This window comes from Narcine bancroftii, chromosome 6 (genome assembly GCF_036971445.1).
Source record: "Narcine bancroftii isolate sNarBan1 chromosome 6, sNarBan1.hap1, whole genome shotgun sequence".
Classification (NCBI taxonomy): Eukaryota; Metazoa; Chordata; class Chondrichthyes; order Torpediniformes; family Narcinidae; genus Narcine; species Narcine bancroftii.
Window position 1 is genome coordinate 17,459,346 of NC_091474.1, and position 18,648 is coordinate 17,477,993.

Below are 18,648 nucleotides of genomic sequence, written 5' to 3' on the forward strand. Positions count from 1 at the left end.
TTCCATGGTTCTCCTCTTGTTGTGATCATCAGGGGTGAACAAATATAAGGAGCACATAATAATTTACCTCCTTTAACAAAGTACGGTTATCACAAAATCCCTCATTTTTAAGACAATTGATCTTTCTATTCAAAATTATTATGGAATTATCATAAAAGCAAACATGATTCACAGAGAATATCACACAACAGTCCAGAGTAGTTGACCTTTTATACAATAAAGCAGTGGTTCTTGACCTTTTTCGTTCTAACGCCCACCTGGATTCCAGCCCACGAGTGGCAATGACAGAGCCACATTTTCAAGTGAAAGGCAGCTCTGTAAGAAACACATCTTAATCTAATTTAAAGAACTTGATTTGACATTTTAAAAGAACAAAAAGCTCTGCAAGTATACACTGAACGTTAACATTGCCAATCAAAATAAAAGCTTAAGCCACTCTAATAAGACCCCTGTTCCTTAAGGTTCTTCACCAGTTTTCACTTGGTTCTGAGATCTTCCTCCACTTCAATGCAGTTTCGTGCCTTTGTCTTCAACTGCAGCGACATCAAAAAGCCTGATTCACAAACATAAGTGGTTCATGAAGGATAGGATTTTCTGAAGACACTCCTTTGCAATGTTGGGTTAGCTATCTATCATTTTTTGACCAAAACTCCGTTACAGATGAAGTCTTAAGCACAGCTCTGCATTCAGAATAGTTGTGAACGTCAATGAGTTCATCTTGCAGATCATCAGGGACTTCACTGACTTTAACAAGAAAGGGGTTCCTCACCAGTGTCAGTCCTCAGGTGATTTCTGGGAAGTAGTGTAGGAATTCCTTTTTTAAAAATATTTTATTTATAATTTTCCACTCAAACTCCAAACAATTGGCAATATCATTATCAATAATATCAACATTATTTATATTTCATATTTGTTAATTTCATACAATCTTCTCATGGCGTTTAAGCATTTCTTTTTATTCTCTCCACCCCCCCCCCCCCCCCCCAGCATTGAACTCTTAACACTCAACTAATTATATTTACAACCAAAACACTCACAACAAAGGTATGAAACTTCTATTTGGAGATTTGTGGGTATGTCACATCATAGCAGCCAGCGCAAAGACTCCCTACATTTTTATGCAGCTTTCCCTGGTTAGAATAGGATGGACCCCCTCCATTCCCTCACCAATGGAGGGGCAAGTTAGGAGGGTAGGGCAGGGCAGTACACACTACAATTGAGCCCCTATGTGGTTCAAGTAGGGCTGTCAGACCTTCAAAAAAGTACTGTATTGTTTCCTTAGGTTGTAGGTAATTTTCTCCAGGGGACAGACCTTCAAAAAAGTACTGTATTGTCTCCTTAGGTTGTAGGTAATTTTCTCCAGGGGAACATAGCTCTGCATTTCTGTGTTCCAACATTCAAAACTCAAGTAGGAGTCAGACTTCCAAGCAACTGCTATGCACTTCCTGGCCACCGCCAACACAATCATAACAAATTGGATTTGAAATTTAGATAGCTTCCTTGTAAGTCCATTATGTTTCCCAGCAGGAAGAGCTCTGGGTCCTGTGGGACTTCTTTGCCTGTGATTTTTTTTCTAGGGCTTGGCCCAGTTCCACCCAAAAGGGTCTCACCTTGGCACATGACCAGGTTGCATGCACAAAAGTCCCTGTCACAATGCCACATCTAAAGCATTGGTCTGATAATTCAGGTTTAGATCTGATCAATTTTGTGCCTTCAAGTGCAGAAAGTTGTATTGCATCAGCCTGTACCGCACATTGATGGCAACAGTCATGCCGATCCGATTCAAATTGGACCAGCACCATTCATCAATTGTTATAAGTCCGACTCCCACCTTTGTCTCGACTTGTCAAGGCCTGGTTTTGGGCCCTCTGTTTGGAGCAAGAAGTACATTGCCGAGATAAACTTCCGCAAGCTCCCCCTTCGAATCATGGCCTCTATGCCATTGCAGGCTGATATGCAGGAATTCTTCTCGGAGCAGCTGAGACACAAGACAACTTCATTTGCAACATCATTAACCATTCCATAAACAGCTACTGCTGAAAGAGATTCAAACTCGGAAAAGTCACCCCCCCCCCCCCACCCCCCCACCGCCTTGTGTTTCCAGTTTTCAAGCTTATGTATAAATGCATGGAGATCATCAACAAACTGAATTAGAGTTGCGTCCTTGCCTTGCAGCCTAAGATTACGTATTTTCGAATGATCAAAAATATCCACAAGCTACCCACAGCTTTTCATCGAAGCAAGTTTCCAGTCTGTCTTCTTTTTTTGCATCTTCAAAGACAACTGCAAATCTTCTCTTGGTTTAAACATTGTTACTGTTCCTCATTACTCTTGCTTCGCCATTTTTGGAAGAGACTGTAAAAAATTTTAAAAATTAAATTACTGGAAATTAAGAAAAAGGAAATTTGAGATAAAACCCCTATTGGACTTTTGGAAATAAATTTTGATTTTGAGATTAAAAAAAATAAAAAGCCTGATTACAATAAACAATGATACTACAGTAAAAATAATTTTTAAAAAAATGCACCATTAGACACTGTTTGTTATGTAATAAGTTTTATGTTTCAAACACAGTGTTGCAAAGTGTAATTGGAATATTTCTTGGTGGGTCCATTTAAATTTAATTAGTCACATGTTTATTTGTTTTTTTCATGGTTTGTCTGTGTTTTAACTATATATATGTTTAATGGCATAACAGGTATGGTGGATCGGGTTTTTATTTGTTTCAAAAACGAGCCTATTTCCAAAAGTGTAAACAATGTTATCACTAAAAGAAACAAGTAATTTCTGAAGGAAATGACTATCCAAATCATGATAAAGCTCATCAAATAACGTAAGAAAACACTAAATTTATTGTAATTTATGAAGGGTTTATCTTCCAAATAATTACCATACATAAATACAAGGTCTGTTAGTTTATGTTTAATTTATTTCTTTAGGGTCGGGATGTTTCCTTGAACTTTAAAGGTTATTCATTTGCTTGCAATAGCCACATAAATTTATTACACATCCCACACTCCTGTCTGGGGTAAATCTCTGCAGAAAATCTTTACAGAAATAATTTACATCAAATTTTAGAGGAGAAATATATTATGTATCTTACCTTATAAACAGGAGCTGCTTGAATCTTGACTGAAGCGAAGAACAAGAAGCAGTAAGAAGACAGAAAACACACACTTCTGAATCAGTCTGGATCTGTCTTGTGTGGAGGTCTGATGGGAACTGCGAATGAGGGCTGAGCATAAACCACTTTTATTGAGAAAGGGCCAGATGACCTCACTGACAATGCCAGATTGCTCGCCACCCCACCCAAGGTCATCTGGGAGGACCAAGATATGACCTCAGACCCACCCGGACCTCAGTGGGTTGGGAAGTCCCTGTGGCCCACATGTACACACACTTTGGCTGTGGTCAACTGGTTGGGAACCACTTCCATAAGGGGACCAACCACATCTCTACAAGTAACAAAATGAAGGGGGATTTGAGAAGGATAGGATCATACAAATGTACAGCACAAAATGAATCCATGATCTGCTACCATTAGAACCATTGCAGTTTTCCATTTAAACAAGTGAGAAGGAATGTTGTGAATTCTTAAAATTTAATCTCCAGCTGTAAAATGGGAAATGGGAACAAGAAACAGAAACTGCTTTACAAAGCACCTATAAGAGCCATTAATGAAATGATCAATCATTTGATTTACTATGTTATTAGTGATATTAGGTCCCTGCAGAAGCAGTGAAGTAGTGTTACTTTAACAAGTGTTTATAATAATTTGCTGTTTTAGTATGGTTGGTATACCTATAGACCAAGGGTTTTATTTCCAATTTTTATTCATGCTTAGAAATGTTGATATTCACAACATTTGTGTTAAAAGAAGTGGCTCTGCAGTGAATTACCAAACCATGAGCAACACACACATAAAGTAGTCCAAGCAAAGGAAGCATGAACAGAAATGGAAAATTGTTGGTACTTAACCTGTCACCTTTCACGCATGTGCAATCCTATCCTAGTTAAATCTGTTCCACCACAAAAACCATCCAATACAACTTCATTAATGAGTCAGTTTATGGATCTGGCCCACTAGCCAGACTTTATGTCAACTTTGCCCAACCACCTGGATATTTGTGGGATGGGAAAGTCGTCCATACCTGATCCATGCACTGGGGATGTCCCCAGCAGTAAGAACACCTCAGGAGACCTTGTGGCCTGTTCTCCCTGACAGTATTTGACAGGTTCCCATTGTCAAACAGCTTTTGAACTGTTTCCAAATATACTTGCCTACCCTGAAATTTTACAAATCGAAGAGTTTGTATATCCATTCCAGTCAATCGTGGTGAAAGGTTGGCCAGATATGTCAGTCAGTCAGTCAGTCCTTTTGTTAATCAATTGCACGGGGTACTGCTTGACTCACTTCCACCAATTATGCCAATAGTATTTCCTTAGTTCTCTCCATGGCTTCCCTCCTGTTTACCTTTGTAACCTCCTCTAGCCTTACAATCCTCTGGATTCTTCTGTCTCCTATCCTTGAGCATCACCAGCACGTTTGATGTTCATGCCTTCAGCTGACGCAGCCCTAAGCTCTGGAATCTCTTCCCTAAACCTCTCCCTCTTTAAGTAATTCTTTAAAGCCTGCCTCTTAAACCAACCTTCCTTTGGCTCAGTGTCAATTATTATCTGATTACATGCCTTGGAACATTTCAGTACATTAAAGGTACTTTATAGTTGCTTTGTTATTTTTTGTTACGACATAATATTTTGTGATCATAATCCTGGAAGTGCCAGTTTTCAACAAAGCAATGGATATGATGGAAGAAAGAAGCAGGCAGGGAGCAGCTGTAAATTATAAGTTATATATTATAAGCTGTATACCAATTACCTTGGCATTAACCATGTCTGCCTGTCCCGCATCGGACTTGTCAGCCACAAACGAGCCTGCAGCTGACGTGGACATTTACCCCCTCCATAAATCTTCGTCCGCGAAGCCAAGCCAAAGAAAGAAAGAATCATTGGAATAGAAAAATTATCAGGAAGAATTTTAATAGTTTCAGAATTTTAAGAAGTCCAGCAATTTCCAACACTTAAACATTGTAATCGCCAGCATTTATCGATACTCTTAATTTTCCACCCTCCTGATCAAGTGCTCTATTCTCCAGCTGGTGAAACATCAAATATCAAAAATTTATAATTTTGTTCAGATTCTTCTTTACCACTGGCTCCATTCATTGTTCATCTGTTCACACCTGTTGCCTTCAACGTTTTATGTCCTGTGTTTCCCTTAGTTGTAAAGTGGCATGTAAAGATGTACAGTAAAACCGCTGATAACTGGCACCTATGGGGATTGGTGTATGCCAGAGAAGCGAATATTCCAGTTGCTTGAGACTGCATGATTAATGAACTAACGGCAAGGCACGCCAATTTTAAACCAGTATTTTTTACCTATTTATTTTCCGCAATTTTCTTTGCCATTGCTTTTAGACTGCCAGTTGCCTGAATTCCGGATAACAGGAGTTTTACTGTATAAACCAGGTATAATGATTTTGTTTGTGGGCAGTTGGGTTCCCTGGTAATGGTAGTCAGAAAGATTTCCCCATACAGGGTTATCAAAAACAAGAATGCAATGCATGGATATGGTGGAGAAACTCAGCAGGGCACACAGCATGACTGAAACATTGGTAACCCTTTACTTCCTATAGATGTCGCATGACCTGCTGAGTATTGCACTTGATCCCAGCTTTTGCAGACTTTCTTGTTTAACTCCAGAAACAAGAGAGCAGAGGTGAGAGGGAAATATTTTTTACTCTAGAGTAGTGATGGAATCAGATACAATCGGAATTAGAATCAGAATTTATTGTCATGAACAAGTCATGAAATTTGGTATTGGCGGCAAACATTCATATTATCTTACAACAATTAATATTGGTTCACAAAAAGTAAGGCACGAAAAGTAAGGTTTTTGGTTCATTGATTATTCATGAATCTGTTGGCAGTGGGGAAGAAGCTGTCCTTGTGCCACTGAGTGCTCATCTTTAGGCTCCTACACATTTTTCCTGATGGTAGCAGAGTAAAGAGAGCGTGGCCTGGGTGGTGGGGGTCTTTGAGGATGGAGGCTGCTTTTTAAAAACACCGCCTCATGTAGGTGTCCTCCGGAGTGAAGTCTGGTGCCTGTGATGTCACAGGCTGAGTTAACAACCCTCTGGAGTTTATTCTTGTCCTGAGAGTTGGCGACTCCATACCAGGCAGCGATGCAACCAGCCAGAATGCTCACCTGTAGAAGTTTACGAGAGTCTTCATTGATGTACCGAATCTCCTCAGACACCTCACAAAGTATAGCCGCGGGCTGGCCTTCTTCATGATTGCATCAACATGCAGGCTCCAGGACAAACCCTCGGAGATGTTGACACCCAGGAATTTGAAGTCAATCGCCACATTTTAGAGGTAGTTAGATCTAGAACCATAGAGCACCACAGCACAGAAAACAAACAGGTCCTTCAACCCTTCTGCTTAGTCCCACTAAACTGTACCCAGTCCATTTTGTCCTCCAAACCCCTCCCATCAATGACCTGTCCAATTTTTTCTTAACTGTTGAAATTGAGCCCGCATTGTTCCATGCTCCCACGGGCACATAAAGAGGCAGAGAATATGGACCAATGCAGGCTAGTCGATGGGAGAACAAAAGTGGGAATGGACAGAATGGGCTGTGCGACTCTGTTTCTCGAAGTTGGGAATGTTTTTTGTTGCAAAGTGAACGGGGTAGGGAGGGTGAGCAGTCTGCGAGAGGGAAAGCAGTGGGACAGCATGCTGCACTCTCCAAGAGGCAAGGAATAAGCCTTCAGTGTGGCTGCAGCGAGGGGGAGGGAGGGGGATTGATGCATCATCGATTGATTAGGTGGCCCTGCCCCGGCGGAGCCGCTGGGCTGCGAGCAAGGCTCGCCTGCTCATTCACTCCCCGCTTCCAGCAAAGGGCGATGAGAGCAGCCAGGGTCGAGTGAGCGCACTCGGGGCGGACCAATGGCGAGGGGCACGGGAGTCAGCGCTCTGCTCCTCCACCTCTGCTGCGTCCTGAGGTCGGCTGAGGCGCAGGCGGTTCTCACCTCTCCCCACGGAGTCAATGGCTTCAGCTTGCACCCGCCATACTTCAATCTGGCCGAGGGGACCCAGATCGCAGCCACGGCCACTTGCGGAGAGGATGGGAGTGGGCGGCCCATCGAGGATCTGTACTGCAAGCTGGTCGGCGGGCCGGTGTCCGGAGACCCCAGCCAAACCATCCAGGTAACGTGCCCGGAGCTCCCTGCGCTTGCAGGGGGATCTTTCCCCCTGAATCAGGCTGCATTGGTCGGAGCGTTTGTTACAGCTGTTTAAATGGTGTTTACTACTGCATCAGAACGGTGTTTCATAGTTTTATCTGCAAAAAACAAACAGCAGCAGTGCCCAATATCCATGTCGGGCTGGAGATTAAACAAGCGAGTCCGGCCAGACGGAGACTGCAGGTTGGCCGAAGTAAAAAGTTTCTGCAACTTTGCAGGACTGGGGTGACCTGCATCCCAAACACTTTCTGAAAGCACAGAGGGCTATTTCAATTCTGTTTACCCTTCCAGGGGTTCTCAACTACCCCACCCCCCCCCCCCCCCAAATACCACTTTAAATCATCCCTTCCTGACCATAAAGGTCAGTACTCTGCGGTCAGTAAGGGATTCCTTCTGGTGGATTGCGGGTGAAAATATAAGGTTGAGAACCTCTGCACCCGCGCTTACATTGTTGGCTGCTCTTGATCTGAGCTCGGGAGAAAACTTAAAGCTCCCCTTCTGCCCATGAGGTTTGTTGCCAATCTCTGCCTGACTGAGCGGGGTCGGAAAGGTATAAGCTGCCTGCAGGTAGTCAGGAGATGCATGACCACTAGTATAATTCCATTAAAATAAAATGCTATGGGGTGGGGGTGGGTAGGGGGGGGGGGGTGTTAGAGCGTCGTTCGGTCCATCCTGGCGATGCTAGCAATCCGCAGTCATCAAACAACTTGCATCTTTGATCGTTTCCACTGCCAACATTTGTATTCCATTTCATCCCGGATCACGGATCGGCAATGCGAGGACCTCCCTCGCTCTCTCCGCCCCCAGTGCCCCGTTCCGCGGGTCTCCCGAGTTTCAGCCCACTTCGCTTTATTAAAGTCGGTGTTACATTTCACTGGAGATTTGGTGACTGCAGGGACTTTTTTTGCCCCCTCTTCCCCTGCCTTTATTCCCCCCCCCCTCCCCTGCCTTTATTCCCCCCCCTACCCTGCCTTTATTCCCCCCCTCCCCTGCCTTGATTCCTCCTCCCCTGCCTTGATTCCTCCTCCCCCTGCCTTGATTCCCCCTCCCCTGCCTTGATTCCCCCTCCCCTGCCTTGATTCCCCCTCCCCTGCCTTGATTCCCCCTCCCCTGCCTTGATTCCCCCTCCCCTGCCTTGATTCCCCCTCCCCTGCCTTGATTCCCCCTCCCCTGCCTTGATTCCCCCTCCCCTGCCTTGATTCCCCCTCCCCTGCCTTGATTCCCCCTCCCCTGCCTTGATTCCCCCTCCCCTGCCTTGATTCCCCCTCCCCTGCCTTGATTCCCCCTCCCCTGCCTTGATTCCCCCTCCCCTGCCTTGATTCCCCCTCCCCTGCCTTGATTCCCCCTCCCCTGCCTTGATTCCCCCTCCCCTGCCTTGATTCCCCCTCCCCTGCCTTGATTCCCCCTCCCCTGCCTTGATTCCCCCTCCCCTGCCTTGATTCCCCCTCCCCTGCCTTGATTCCCCCTCCCCTGCCTTGATTCCCCCTCCCCTGCCTTGATTCCCCCTCCCCTGCCTTGATTCCCCCTCCCCTGCCTTGATTCCCCCTCCCCTGCCTTGATTCCCCCTCCCCTGCCTTGATTCCCCCTCCCCTGCCTTGATTCCCCCTCCCCTGCCTTGATTCCCCCTCCCCTGCCTTGATTCCCCCTCCCCTGCCTTGATTCCCCCTCCCCTGCCTTGATTCCCCCTCCCCTGCCTTGATTCCCCCTCCCCTGCCTTGATTCCCCCTCCCCTGCCTTGATTCCCCCTCCCCTGCCTTGATTCCCCCTCCCCTGCCTTGATTCCCCCTCCCCTGCCTTGATTCCCCCTCCCCTGCCTTGATTCCCCCTCCCCTGCCTTGATTCCCCCTCCCCTGCCTTGATTCCCCCTCCCCTGCCTTGATTCCCCCTCCCCTGCCTTGATTCCCCCTCCCCTGCCTTGATTCCCCCTCCCCTGCCTTGATTCCCCCTCCCCTGCCTTGATTCCCCCTCCCCTGCCTTGATTCCCCCTCCCCTGCCTTGATTCCCCCTCCCCTGCCTTGATTCCCCCTCCCCTGCCTTGATTCCCCCTCCCCTGCCTTGATTCCCCCTCCCCTGCCTTGATTCCCCCTCCCCTGCCTTGATTCCCCCTCCCCTGCCTTGATTCCCCCTCCCCTGCCTTGATTCCCCCTCCCCTGCCTTGATTCCCCCTCCCCTGCCTTGATTCCCCCTCCCCTGCCTTGATTCCCCCTCCCCTGCCTTGATTCCCCCTCCCCTGCCTTGATTCCCCCTCCCCTGCCTTGATTCCCCCCTCCCCTGCCTTGATTCCCCCCTCCCCTGCCTTGATTCCCCCCTCCCCTGCCTTGATTCCCCCCTCCCCTGCCTTGATTCCCCCCTCCCCTGCCTTGATTCCCCCCTCCCCTGCCTTTATTCCCCCCTCCCCTGCCTTTATTCCCCCCTCCCCTGCCTTTATTCCCCCCTCCCCTGCCTTTATTCCCCCCTCCCCTGCCTTTATTCTCCCCCCCCCCTTCACCTGCCTTTATTTCGTCACTGATTTGCCCAGGTTTGTGCAGGTTTTATGCAATCCCGTGCTTGCCTGTCTCTCAGCTGCTAACTTGACTAGCTCCCCTGGGAAGTTTAGCTCTGATTAAGGCCAGTTGTCGTCACGGTTTTATGGGCTTTCTGATGCGCTCTCCATTCAAGCACGTTTAGAATTGGTCATGTCCAATAACTAGTCGCATCTAGGCTGGGTTCAAGTTAAACTAAGGTGCTTTATTTTGTTTAGAATTGTTCCTGTTCTTTGCTTGTTCCTTGAGGAAGGGAATTGTCGGTAACCTATCTTTACCCCTTTGACCCTGCGAGACCAGCTGAGTCCCTCCAGCATTTCTGTGTGTTTTTAATCACAGCATCAGCAGACCTCCGTGTTCACAAGAGGAAACCATTTAATCCAATGAAGACGCGCAGACTATGTTGTACAATCTCATGTTATTTTTATTTTAATGAACCCTGTACTTTATTTCTGTCAGAGGGCCTTTAAATTCTCTTACATACTGTGAATTCATAACCACTCTTTATGAAAATGAACAGGAAGCCTCATCATCCCCACCCCGGCCCCAGCATCCATGACTGAAATTCACAAACCATCAGTTAATGGGATTATCTTGCCTCTTCCTAACCAGCCACAATCTTGTGCCCTGCGATCAACTCGCTCAAACGTTTGCCCGAGGAGAACAACTCTCTCTTCCAGTCTAATTGACATCAAATGCAGTCTTGTTCATTGTGGCTGAACAGAACAGACCAGTGAGGGCGTGCATTTCAGTGACTTAAACCATTAACAGATTTTAAACGATTGCCCAAAATAAGCCTGATCTAAGCATTGTTTTTAAAATTGTAGCGCAATTGATTTTTTTCCCCCTCCTGGCAGCAGTAGTCTTGCGTTAACTCTTTCCATAAATGGGATTCTTTGCTCTGTAACTGAACAGAAAATTTGCTGCTAGGAGACATCAAGGGCTTTTTAAAAAAAAACTTCCCGTTTCAGGGGTGCGTTTTAAAAAATTCAGCAAGTATTAACAACTATAACATTTCCAATCCTCTTTGAAAGAGTGGCCCAGTGCAACAGCATCAATGAAGACCAGTGCTTTAATGATCTACCTCATTCATCAAATGATATCTTGCATCTGCCAGCTAGTGCAGCAGGGATATGTTACTGTGATTTTTATGAGTATGTGAATTTGAAACAAGATACCAAGCACTAATGGTGCTCTTACAGTATGTAGAATGAAGAGAGAATGAGAACTCTTATTGGAAAGAAGCAGATACTGATCCCATTGTTGCCTGCTGGTCATGTGACCACATCCTCAAAAGGAAACTTTATCTGGTTGCCTTTGTAATGTTCACATCTCTTGATTCTTCAACTACTTCCTAAGAGGGGAATTTAATAATAATTTGAATCAAATGCCATTTTATCATACAGCTGTATTTGTTCAAAATATTTCTATTTCAGGAAGGCAGAGTTGGTTGTGGATGGGTAATGTTGGCAAGATTGCTTTCCAGCAAGCCTGTTGACTGAGTTGTCCGCAAGAGAGGAAGATGGAGCACTTGGGGTGTAAGTCATAAGGCTGTGATGGGTAATTCAGTGATCCCTTAGATATGGCTAAAGGATATAGATGATAACTAGACTTGTCCAAAGAGGGAGGTAGAATGATTTCAGTGGTTTGGGCATGCTGTCATTCCAACTGGAATTCCATGTCTGAATTTTTTTCAATCAAGCTTTTAACCTTGCACAACATCCAGGTAGAAATAATGACGTTTACTGAGACCATTACACGTTTTCCACTCTCAGTTTGTCATCTGCACTCAAGAAAACCCTCCCTCCATTTTCTTTTTCAACACAATGACATTGACTTTGACTGCTCGCCCAAGGAGTCAACATCTTGGAGGATCTGTCCTGGAGCCTCCATGTTGATGCAATCGTGAAGAAGACTCACCAGTGGCTATTCTTTCTGAGGTGTTTGAGGAGATTTGGTAAGTCACCAAAGACTCTCAAAAACTTCTGCAGGTACACTGTGGAGAGCATTCTGGCTGGTGACATCACTGTCTGGTACAAAGACGCCAACTCTCAGGACAAGAAAAAACTCCAAAGGGTTGTTAACTTAGCTTACGACATCACAGGCACCAGACTTCACTCCATCAGGAATATCTACATGAGGTGGTGTCTTAAGAAAGTGGCTTCTATCCTCAAAGACCCTCACCACCCTGGCCATGCCCTCTTCACTCCACTACCATTGGGGGCAAAAAGGGACAGGAGCCAAAAGACGAACACTCAGTAGCACAAGGACAGCTTCTTCCCCGCTGCCATCAGATTCCTGAATAATCAATGAACCAAAGACACTGCCTCACTTTTCATGCAGTGTTATTGTTTTTTTAAATATTTATTGTAAGATGGTTTATAATATTTTACTCCGATGCTGCTGCAAAACACCGAATTTCGTGACTTGTACATGACAATATCTGTTTCTAACGTCGCAATCTCCATGTCATCTTCTGCTAGAGACTTCACACAAAAGGGCTGCAACATTACTAGCTCCCTCTTTCCATCCTTTTGATATCCTTACTGCCACAAGCTTCTTAGAATACTTGAGAACTTTTGTTAATATGGCAGAAGCATTTGCGACATGTGCAGGGCTTTGCCAGGGAAGTTAAAGTTGATCAACTTCTCAGCTTGTGTCTCGTGCCCTCACCCATGTCCAACTCTTGCCTGTTGTTCTGTGCTTCTCCCCATGCCCTTCCTCCCTTCTCTCCCCTGACTTTATTCAGGCGCCTGCTTTCTTTTTGCTCCTACTTTGACATTACCAGTTGGATTTTTAATTTTGCTTCCTACAGATGCTGTGTGACCTACTGAATTTCTCTTGTAATTGTGAGCATTAAACGACATTCACACCATCTGCAGATGTTCTTGTTTAACTGCGCTCTGATATAACCTGGCAAGGCACTCCTTTCCAAAATAATTATCATGAATGGCCAATAAATGCTGACCTTGTCAGTAAGGTTATTTGTGGAATTGGGGTAATGATGTAGAGATTGAGCTTTAATGCCTGCACAAGTTAACCTAGAAATTGATAATTGTTCTTGAACCACACAGCAATGATGATCTTTCATCATTTAATATACAAGTTGGTCCTAACATGTAATTTAAGGGGCCCTATCATAGCCAATATTTGGGAACAGCTTAATGCCACACTTTGTGTTAACCAACAGCCAGGTGAATTGTAAAAGCATAATCACATCTCCTGAGGGGAAAATACAAAGCAAGGAAGGTAATCTAACAAGTGAGGAGGATTTTGCAAAATTGCGTGCTTTTTGAGTAAGTAGGGAACAGATTAGCTATTCCCTACTTTTTCCACTTGTTCATCATGGGCCAATCCTTTTAATAACTCACAGGTGTGCTGTAGAATTGGGACAGCTAGTGGCTGTTTTTTTGTTAACTTTCTGCGTGCTGGAAGCCTCCTGGATTCCTTATAACTCATGGCAATTGCTCCCAGTGGGAATTACCCAACTGAACATGGAAACTGCTGATATCAAAGGAAGTATAGCCGTTGTCATACCCACACTCCTGTTTGGCTCCGAATCATGGGTTCTCTACTGGCATCACCTATGGCTCCTAGAACGCTTCCACCAGCGTTGTCTCCGCTCCATCCTCAACATTCATTGGAGCGACTTCATCCCTAACATCGAAGTACTCGAGATGGCAGAGGCCGACAGCATCAAATCCACGCTGCTGAAGATCCAACTGCGCTGGGTAGGTCACATCTCCAGAATGGAGGACCATCGCCTTCCCAAGATCGTGTTCTATGGCAAGCTCTCCACTGGCCACCGAGACAGAGGTGCACCAAAGAAGAGGTACAAGGACTGCCTAAAGAAATCTCTTGGTGCCTGCCCCATTGACCACCGCCAGTGGGCTGATCTTGCCTCAAACCGTGCATCTTGGCGCCTCACAGTTCGGCGGGCAGCAACCTCCTTTGATGAAGACCGCAGAGCCCACCTCACTGACAAAAGACAAAGGAGGAAAAATCCAACACCCTACCCCAACCCACCAATTTTCCCTTGCAACCGCTGCAACCGTGTCTGCCTGTCCCGCATCAGATTTGTCAGCCACAAACTAGCGTGCAGCTGACGTGGACATTACCCCTCCATAAATCTTCGTCCACGAAGCCAAGCCAAAGAAGAAAGAAGAAAGATATTATAGTGGAAATCTCACCACCTTTGCCTGGATATTCATGCCTGTTGGTGAAGTTGAATGCAATTCTACTTAAAACTCATTCTTTTGATTACAATGGATTCAAATTTTGGGACTAGAATACAAAGTCACCACCTGATGGACAGCTTTGTATGATCATTGGGGATGGATATCTAAGCCATAAGTGGAAAGAAGCATAGCTTGGAATGACTGTGTGTAAGCCTCATGATCAGGGCTTTGTCTTGTAATCCAGGTATTCCATGGTTTCTCTGTTGCTATTGATGATGAATGGCAGCTCCAGTAGAGTGTTGTGCTTTGGCATAATGCACACATTATGTCACAGAACATTGATTCTGTAACATATTAGACTTGTTCGTATTGATGGTCCACATTTAGTCCAGTACTACCTGTGCTGAGTTACTGAAGAGTTGTCCAGGAAACACTGTTCTCTATGGTTCAGAGTTTTGTCCAGGTACTTCACATTTGAGTGCCAGTTTTGCTTGCCATTTATCTTGTACAGAAGATGTCCATCATATTTTTAGATGTTATCAATTTTTCCTATTTAAATCTCCCCCTCCCCCCCCCCCCCCCCATGTAGGGTGTATCAAAAAGCAAGAGCGCACGGGATTAAGTCAAGAGGGAGTTTTAAAGGAGATCTAGGTGTGAGGTTTTTGGTGTTATTTTGCATGGTGTTTGATACGTAAGACACAAGAGTTGGTGGTACAATACACACATTTCTCCCCCTGCCTTTTGGTGGATCAGTGTAATTGCTATTTTTAAGTGCCATTTAAACGTGCTTAAATATGCAAGCCACATGAAGGGTATAGTCCCATTGTGGCCAAATAGAATTAGTATAGATGGGTAAAAGGGTGGGCATGGATAGAGTAGGCTAAAGGGCCTGTTTCTGCAATTTATAACTCTGACTCATTGGCAAGGTATCTCGCACGAGAAGATGCAAATGTGATGAAACCTGCTTCAGCCATTACCCTCTAATTGAACAGGAATGCCCCGACTTAAAGCACTTTCACAGGGAATATCCAGGCATTGGTCTCGAATTGACTGAGCAAGCTAAATTCAGTTCTATCTTGGCGCTTGCCTTTCAAAATCCTACATCTGGCTCCAGATGTGCCCATAACTAATGGTGTGGGAGGCTGAACAATAAATCATTTCAATATCTAATACGGTTGATACTAACATAATTGCACACAACATAATGGCAACCCTTTCAGAGAAAGGATTGAGAATTTGGACAGAAGTTTACAAGTGATGGGGTTTGGAAAGTTGGTGGCTAAATTCCTGCTCTGACTTCCTCACGGTCGAGACTAATGATCCAGAGATATGTTCCACGGTGATAATTTGTGTCTTTAAATCCATTTAATTAGACTCTGGAAATTAAATATAAAATATCAACAATTATCATGAAAAATGTGTTAAACAGCAACCTGAATCTAGGGACGATCTTTTCCGTTAAACACATCACTCCAGATTTGTAGTAAAGTCGATACGCTCGACTGCTTTCTGACTTCAAAGATGAGGAATGCTGATTATACTTTTATTCACTTGATTAATGGATTTTGTTTATTAATGCAACATTATTCATGTTTTTTCACCAGGGTCAATATTGTGATATATGCAAGGCAGGGAGCAACAAAGCGCATCCAGGCACCAATGCCATCGATGGGACCGAGCGCTGGTGGCAGAGCCCTCCTCTTTCTCGTGGTCTGGAGTACAATGAAGTCAACGTTACCCTTGACCTTGGCCAGGTATGCTGCATTGAACAAAATGTGTATTATTGTAAATTTTCTTCAGTCCTTTGACCAAGCCAATAGCTGACTTGGTCAGACAGATCAGGAAGGGTCCAGGATTTGTCCTGGTTGGTTTTGGATTAAGTCAGGGTCTCTGGATTGACCTCTGCAACCCTGGATTGGACAGTTGTCATGCTTCTGACTTCCAACAGTTGTCTGTCAGACAAAGTGGATCAGGCTTGAATGTGATGTACTTGTAATTCAACTTGAGGAAAGTGCAAACATTGTGGTTAATTTCTGCTTCTGAAACTGAAGCCAGCTTTACACTTCAGTAGATCTGAGCCTTCTGTAATGTGACAATGGTATCATGAATCCTATGCCAGTAGAGGAGTTAAGAATAGGTTTGTTCTGATTTCCATAATGAATAAATCTAGTATTTTTCTCAATTCACTGCAAGTGCTTTATTAAGTGAGAAAATTGACTATTGCATTGATCAGTAGAGGTAACTCATGGACACGTTGCATTTCCAGTAACAAATTCTTGGCATTTTGCTTCTGGACAGTAGTATTTCAAACCTGGCTCATGCTTTTGTTGGATCTAGTTAACCAATCTGTGGACTGACCATGTATCTGAGAAGATGATGTCATCTATGTTGAGGGTGGCCTGGTCTTCGTGCTTCTCCCCCCTGCCCAGATTTCAGATATATTGTCAGAGTACATACATGACATTTACATACAACCCTGAGATTCCTTTTTCCTGCAGGTGAGGCAGAATTACCACTAATTGGAAGTGCAAAAAAATAAACTGTACACAGCATGAACATGTAAACAATCAAAAGAACCGTAAACAGATAACGAATGTAAACAAACTGCAATACAAGGAAAGCAAAGAAAATCAATAAAATGCACAAGTAAAAGTCTTTAAATTAGTCCCTGATTGGGTTTGTTTTCGAGGACTCTGATGGTGGACGGGTAACAGCTGTTCCTGGTGGTGCGAGTCTTGTGGCACCTATACCTCTTTGCTGATGGCAGCAGTGAGAACAAAGAATTTGGGTCTTTGATGATTGCACCTGCCCTCCTACGACACTGTTCCCTGTAGATGTACTCAATAGTGGGAGGGTTTTGCCTGTAATGTCCTGGGGTGTGTCCACTACCTTTTGGAGGGCTGTATGATTGGGTATTGGTGTTTCCATACCAGATTGTGATGCAGTTGGTCAGCACACTTTCCACCACACATCTATAGAAGTTTTCCGATGTCACTGCCTGGTATTGCCACCCCTCGTGTGCCCAGTATTTTTTTTTCCCCTGATGGATAGGAGAACTTCTTTTCTGCGACTCACAAACTAAATATGTATGACGGCTTTGCCTAACCCCAGACTTGATCTGTTTCCCACCTGTCAATTTGGCCTGTGGAACAGTTTGCTCTGTTCCTTCCCAAAGTCCATATTGAGGAGCATGATTTATGTGTGATATCCCATCGAAGGTCTCTTCCCAGTTCAAGCTGACCACGTGAGCATCCTCCTCCCTGGTTCCCCCCCTTCCCCCCCTCCCACAGGAGGCAACAAGTAGTACAAGACTGTTAAGATTTTTCAGCCAGGTAGGGAAATGTAGTTTTACATTAAATGGCTAGAGTCAATTGTTTACAATGCTCATGTTGAAATGATAGGACTGCACTTAAATTCTTGGTGCCCCATTTTATAATGTGCAATGGAGAATATTAACTGGTAACAGTAGAGTATGGTGCATGTGACAAAACATTGTGGAGCACATCAATTTCAGCATTCGGTTCCTGATTACTTTGTACCATGGAGCTGGACTGATGGTCTGGAGGGTGTTGGCAAAGCTCTGCTGTTCACTGGTTCATCAAATAAACCTCGTCCTATGTGTCAAATAGGCTGCTTCCCCGAGCTCCACAAGTTGCATTGTAAATACTATCAATGTGAAGCAATATATTGGTTGTGTATTTATCGTGTACGGTTCACAAGATGGAGGTAGTATGTGGAGGATTGGACAAGATTGGATTGGGTATGTCTTTGATGAGGAGTTACCCATGTACAAATGGGTAAAATAGTCTCAATGACAAGCACATATCAGCTATTAATGAAGAGGTCTGCAGATGATGAAGAACTGGAACAATATACAGAAGTGGTGGAGGAACTCAGCAGATCACGCATGGAAAACAATAGTCAGTCAAAGTTTCAGTCTCGAGCCCTTCATCCCTGAGGTTGCATGCTTCAGCTACTACATTAAGATCCTCGAGAGTAATCTGACAGATCGCATCACTTGATTCTCTGGAATCAAAGCATCTCTTGACCAACAATTGTTACATTCAATAATTTGAGTTATCACACAATGGTGAGGAAGAGGATTCCAAAGATGTACGAGCCCCTGGGTGAAGACATTTTTCCTTATCTTTATGGCCACACCTTGCCCACAGGCAATGATCACTGGTTCTAAACTACAGTTGAGTGGAAGAGGCCTTTCAGTTGCTATCTGTGAAGCCTTCTCAAAGTCTTGTTTCTTTTAGATCAGATTCCATTCTTCTGCACTCCAGCGTGTACAAGTGCATAGCTTTTTAAAGAAGGTCAGATCTCAAAAAAAGAAGGTGGACGTTTGCACCATCTCTTCCAAGCACATGCTGGTTGTGGAGACCCAAACTTTATGCAGTCTGTGTGGTTCTATGTGTGCTTAAATTTACTGAGATCTGTCTTGTTTGCGCGGCCTGTCTAGCTACTACACTGGAAATTTAAGATGTGTTTGCTTGCCATTACCCTGACAGAACGAGTGCTGATACCTGAGGGACAAACCATTGACCAACTTGGTTGTGTGAGAAATGGCTCACAGTACTATGCAAATCCTTTAGCACCAGCCTATCAAAAAGACCTTAAGCTGTTAAACGATCAGAT

General features: G+C 44.5%; 1 protein-coding gene across 2 annotated transcripts in view; it reads left to right on the top strand.

Annotated features, from left to right (window-relative positions):
- The first annotated feature begins 6,869 nt into the window (after window positions 1-6,869).
- lama5 (laminin, alpha 5) overlaps window positions 6,870-18,648 on the top strand; it is a 247,739-nt gene continuing 235,960 nt past the window's right edge. For both annotated transcript variants that reach the window (XM_069884131.1, XM_069884132.1), the window contains exons 1-2: window positions 6,870-7,272; window positions 15,612-15,761. In XM_069884131.1, coding sequence (XP_069740232.1) covers window positions 7,012-7,272; window positions 15,612-15,761 — 411 coding nt within the window. In that variant the 5' untranslated portion in view covers window positions 6,870-7,011. The remainder of the gene's footprint in view (window positions 7,273-15,611; window positions 15,762-18,648) is intronic.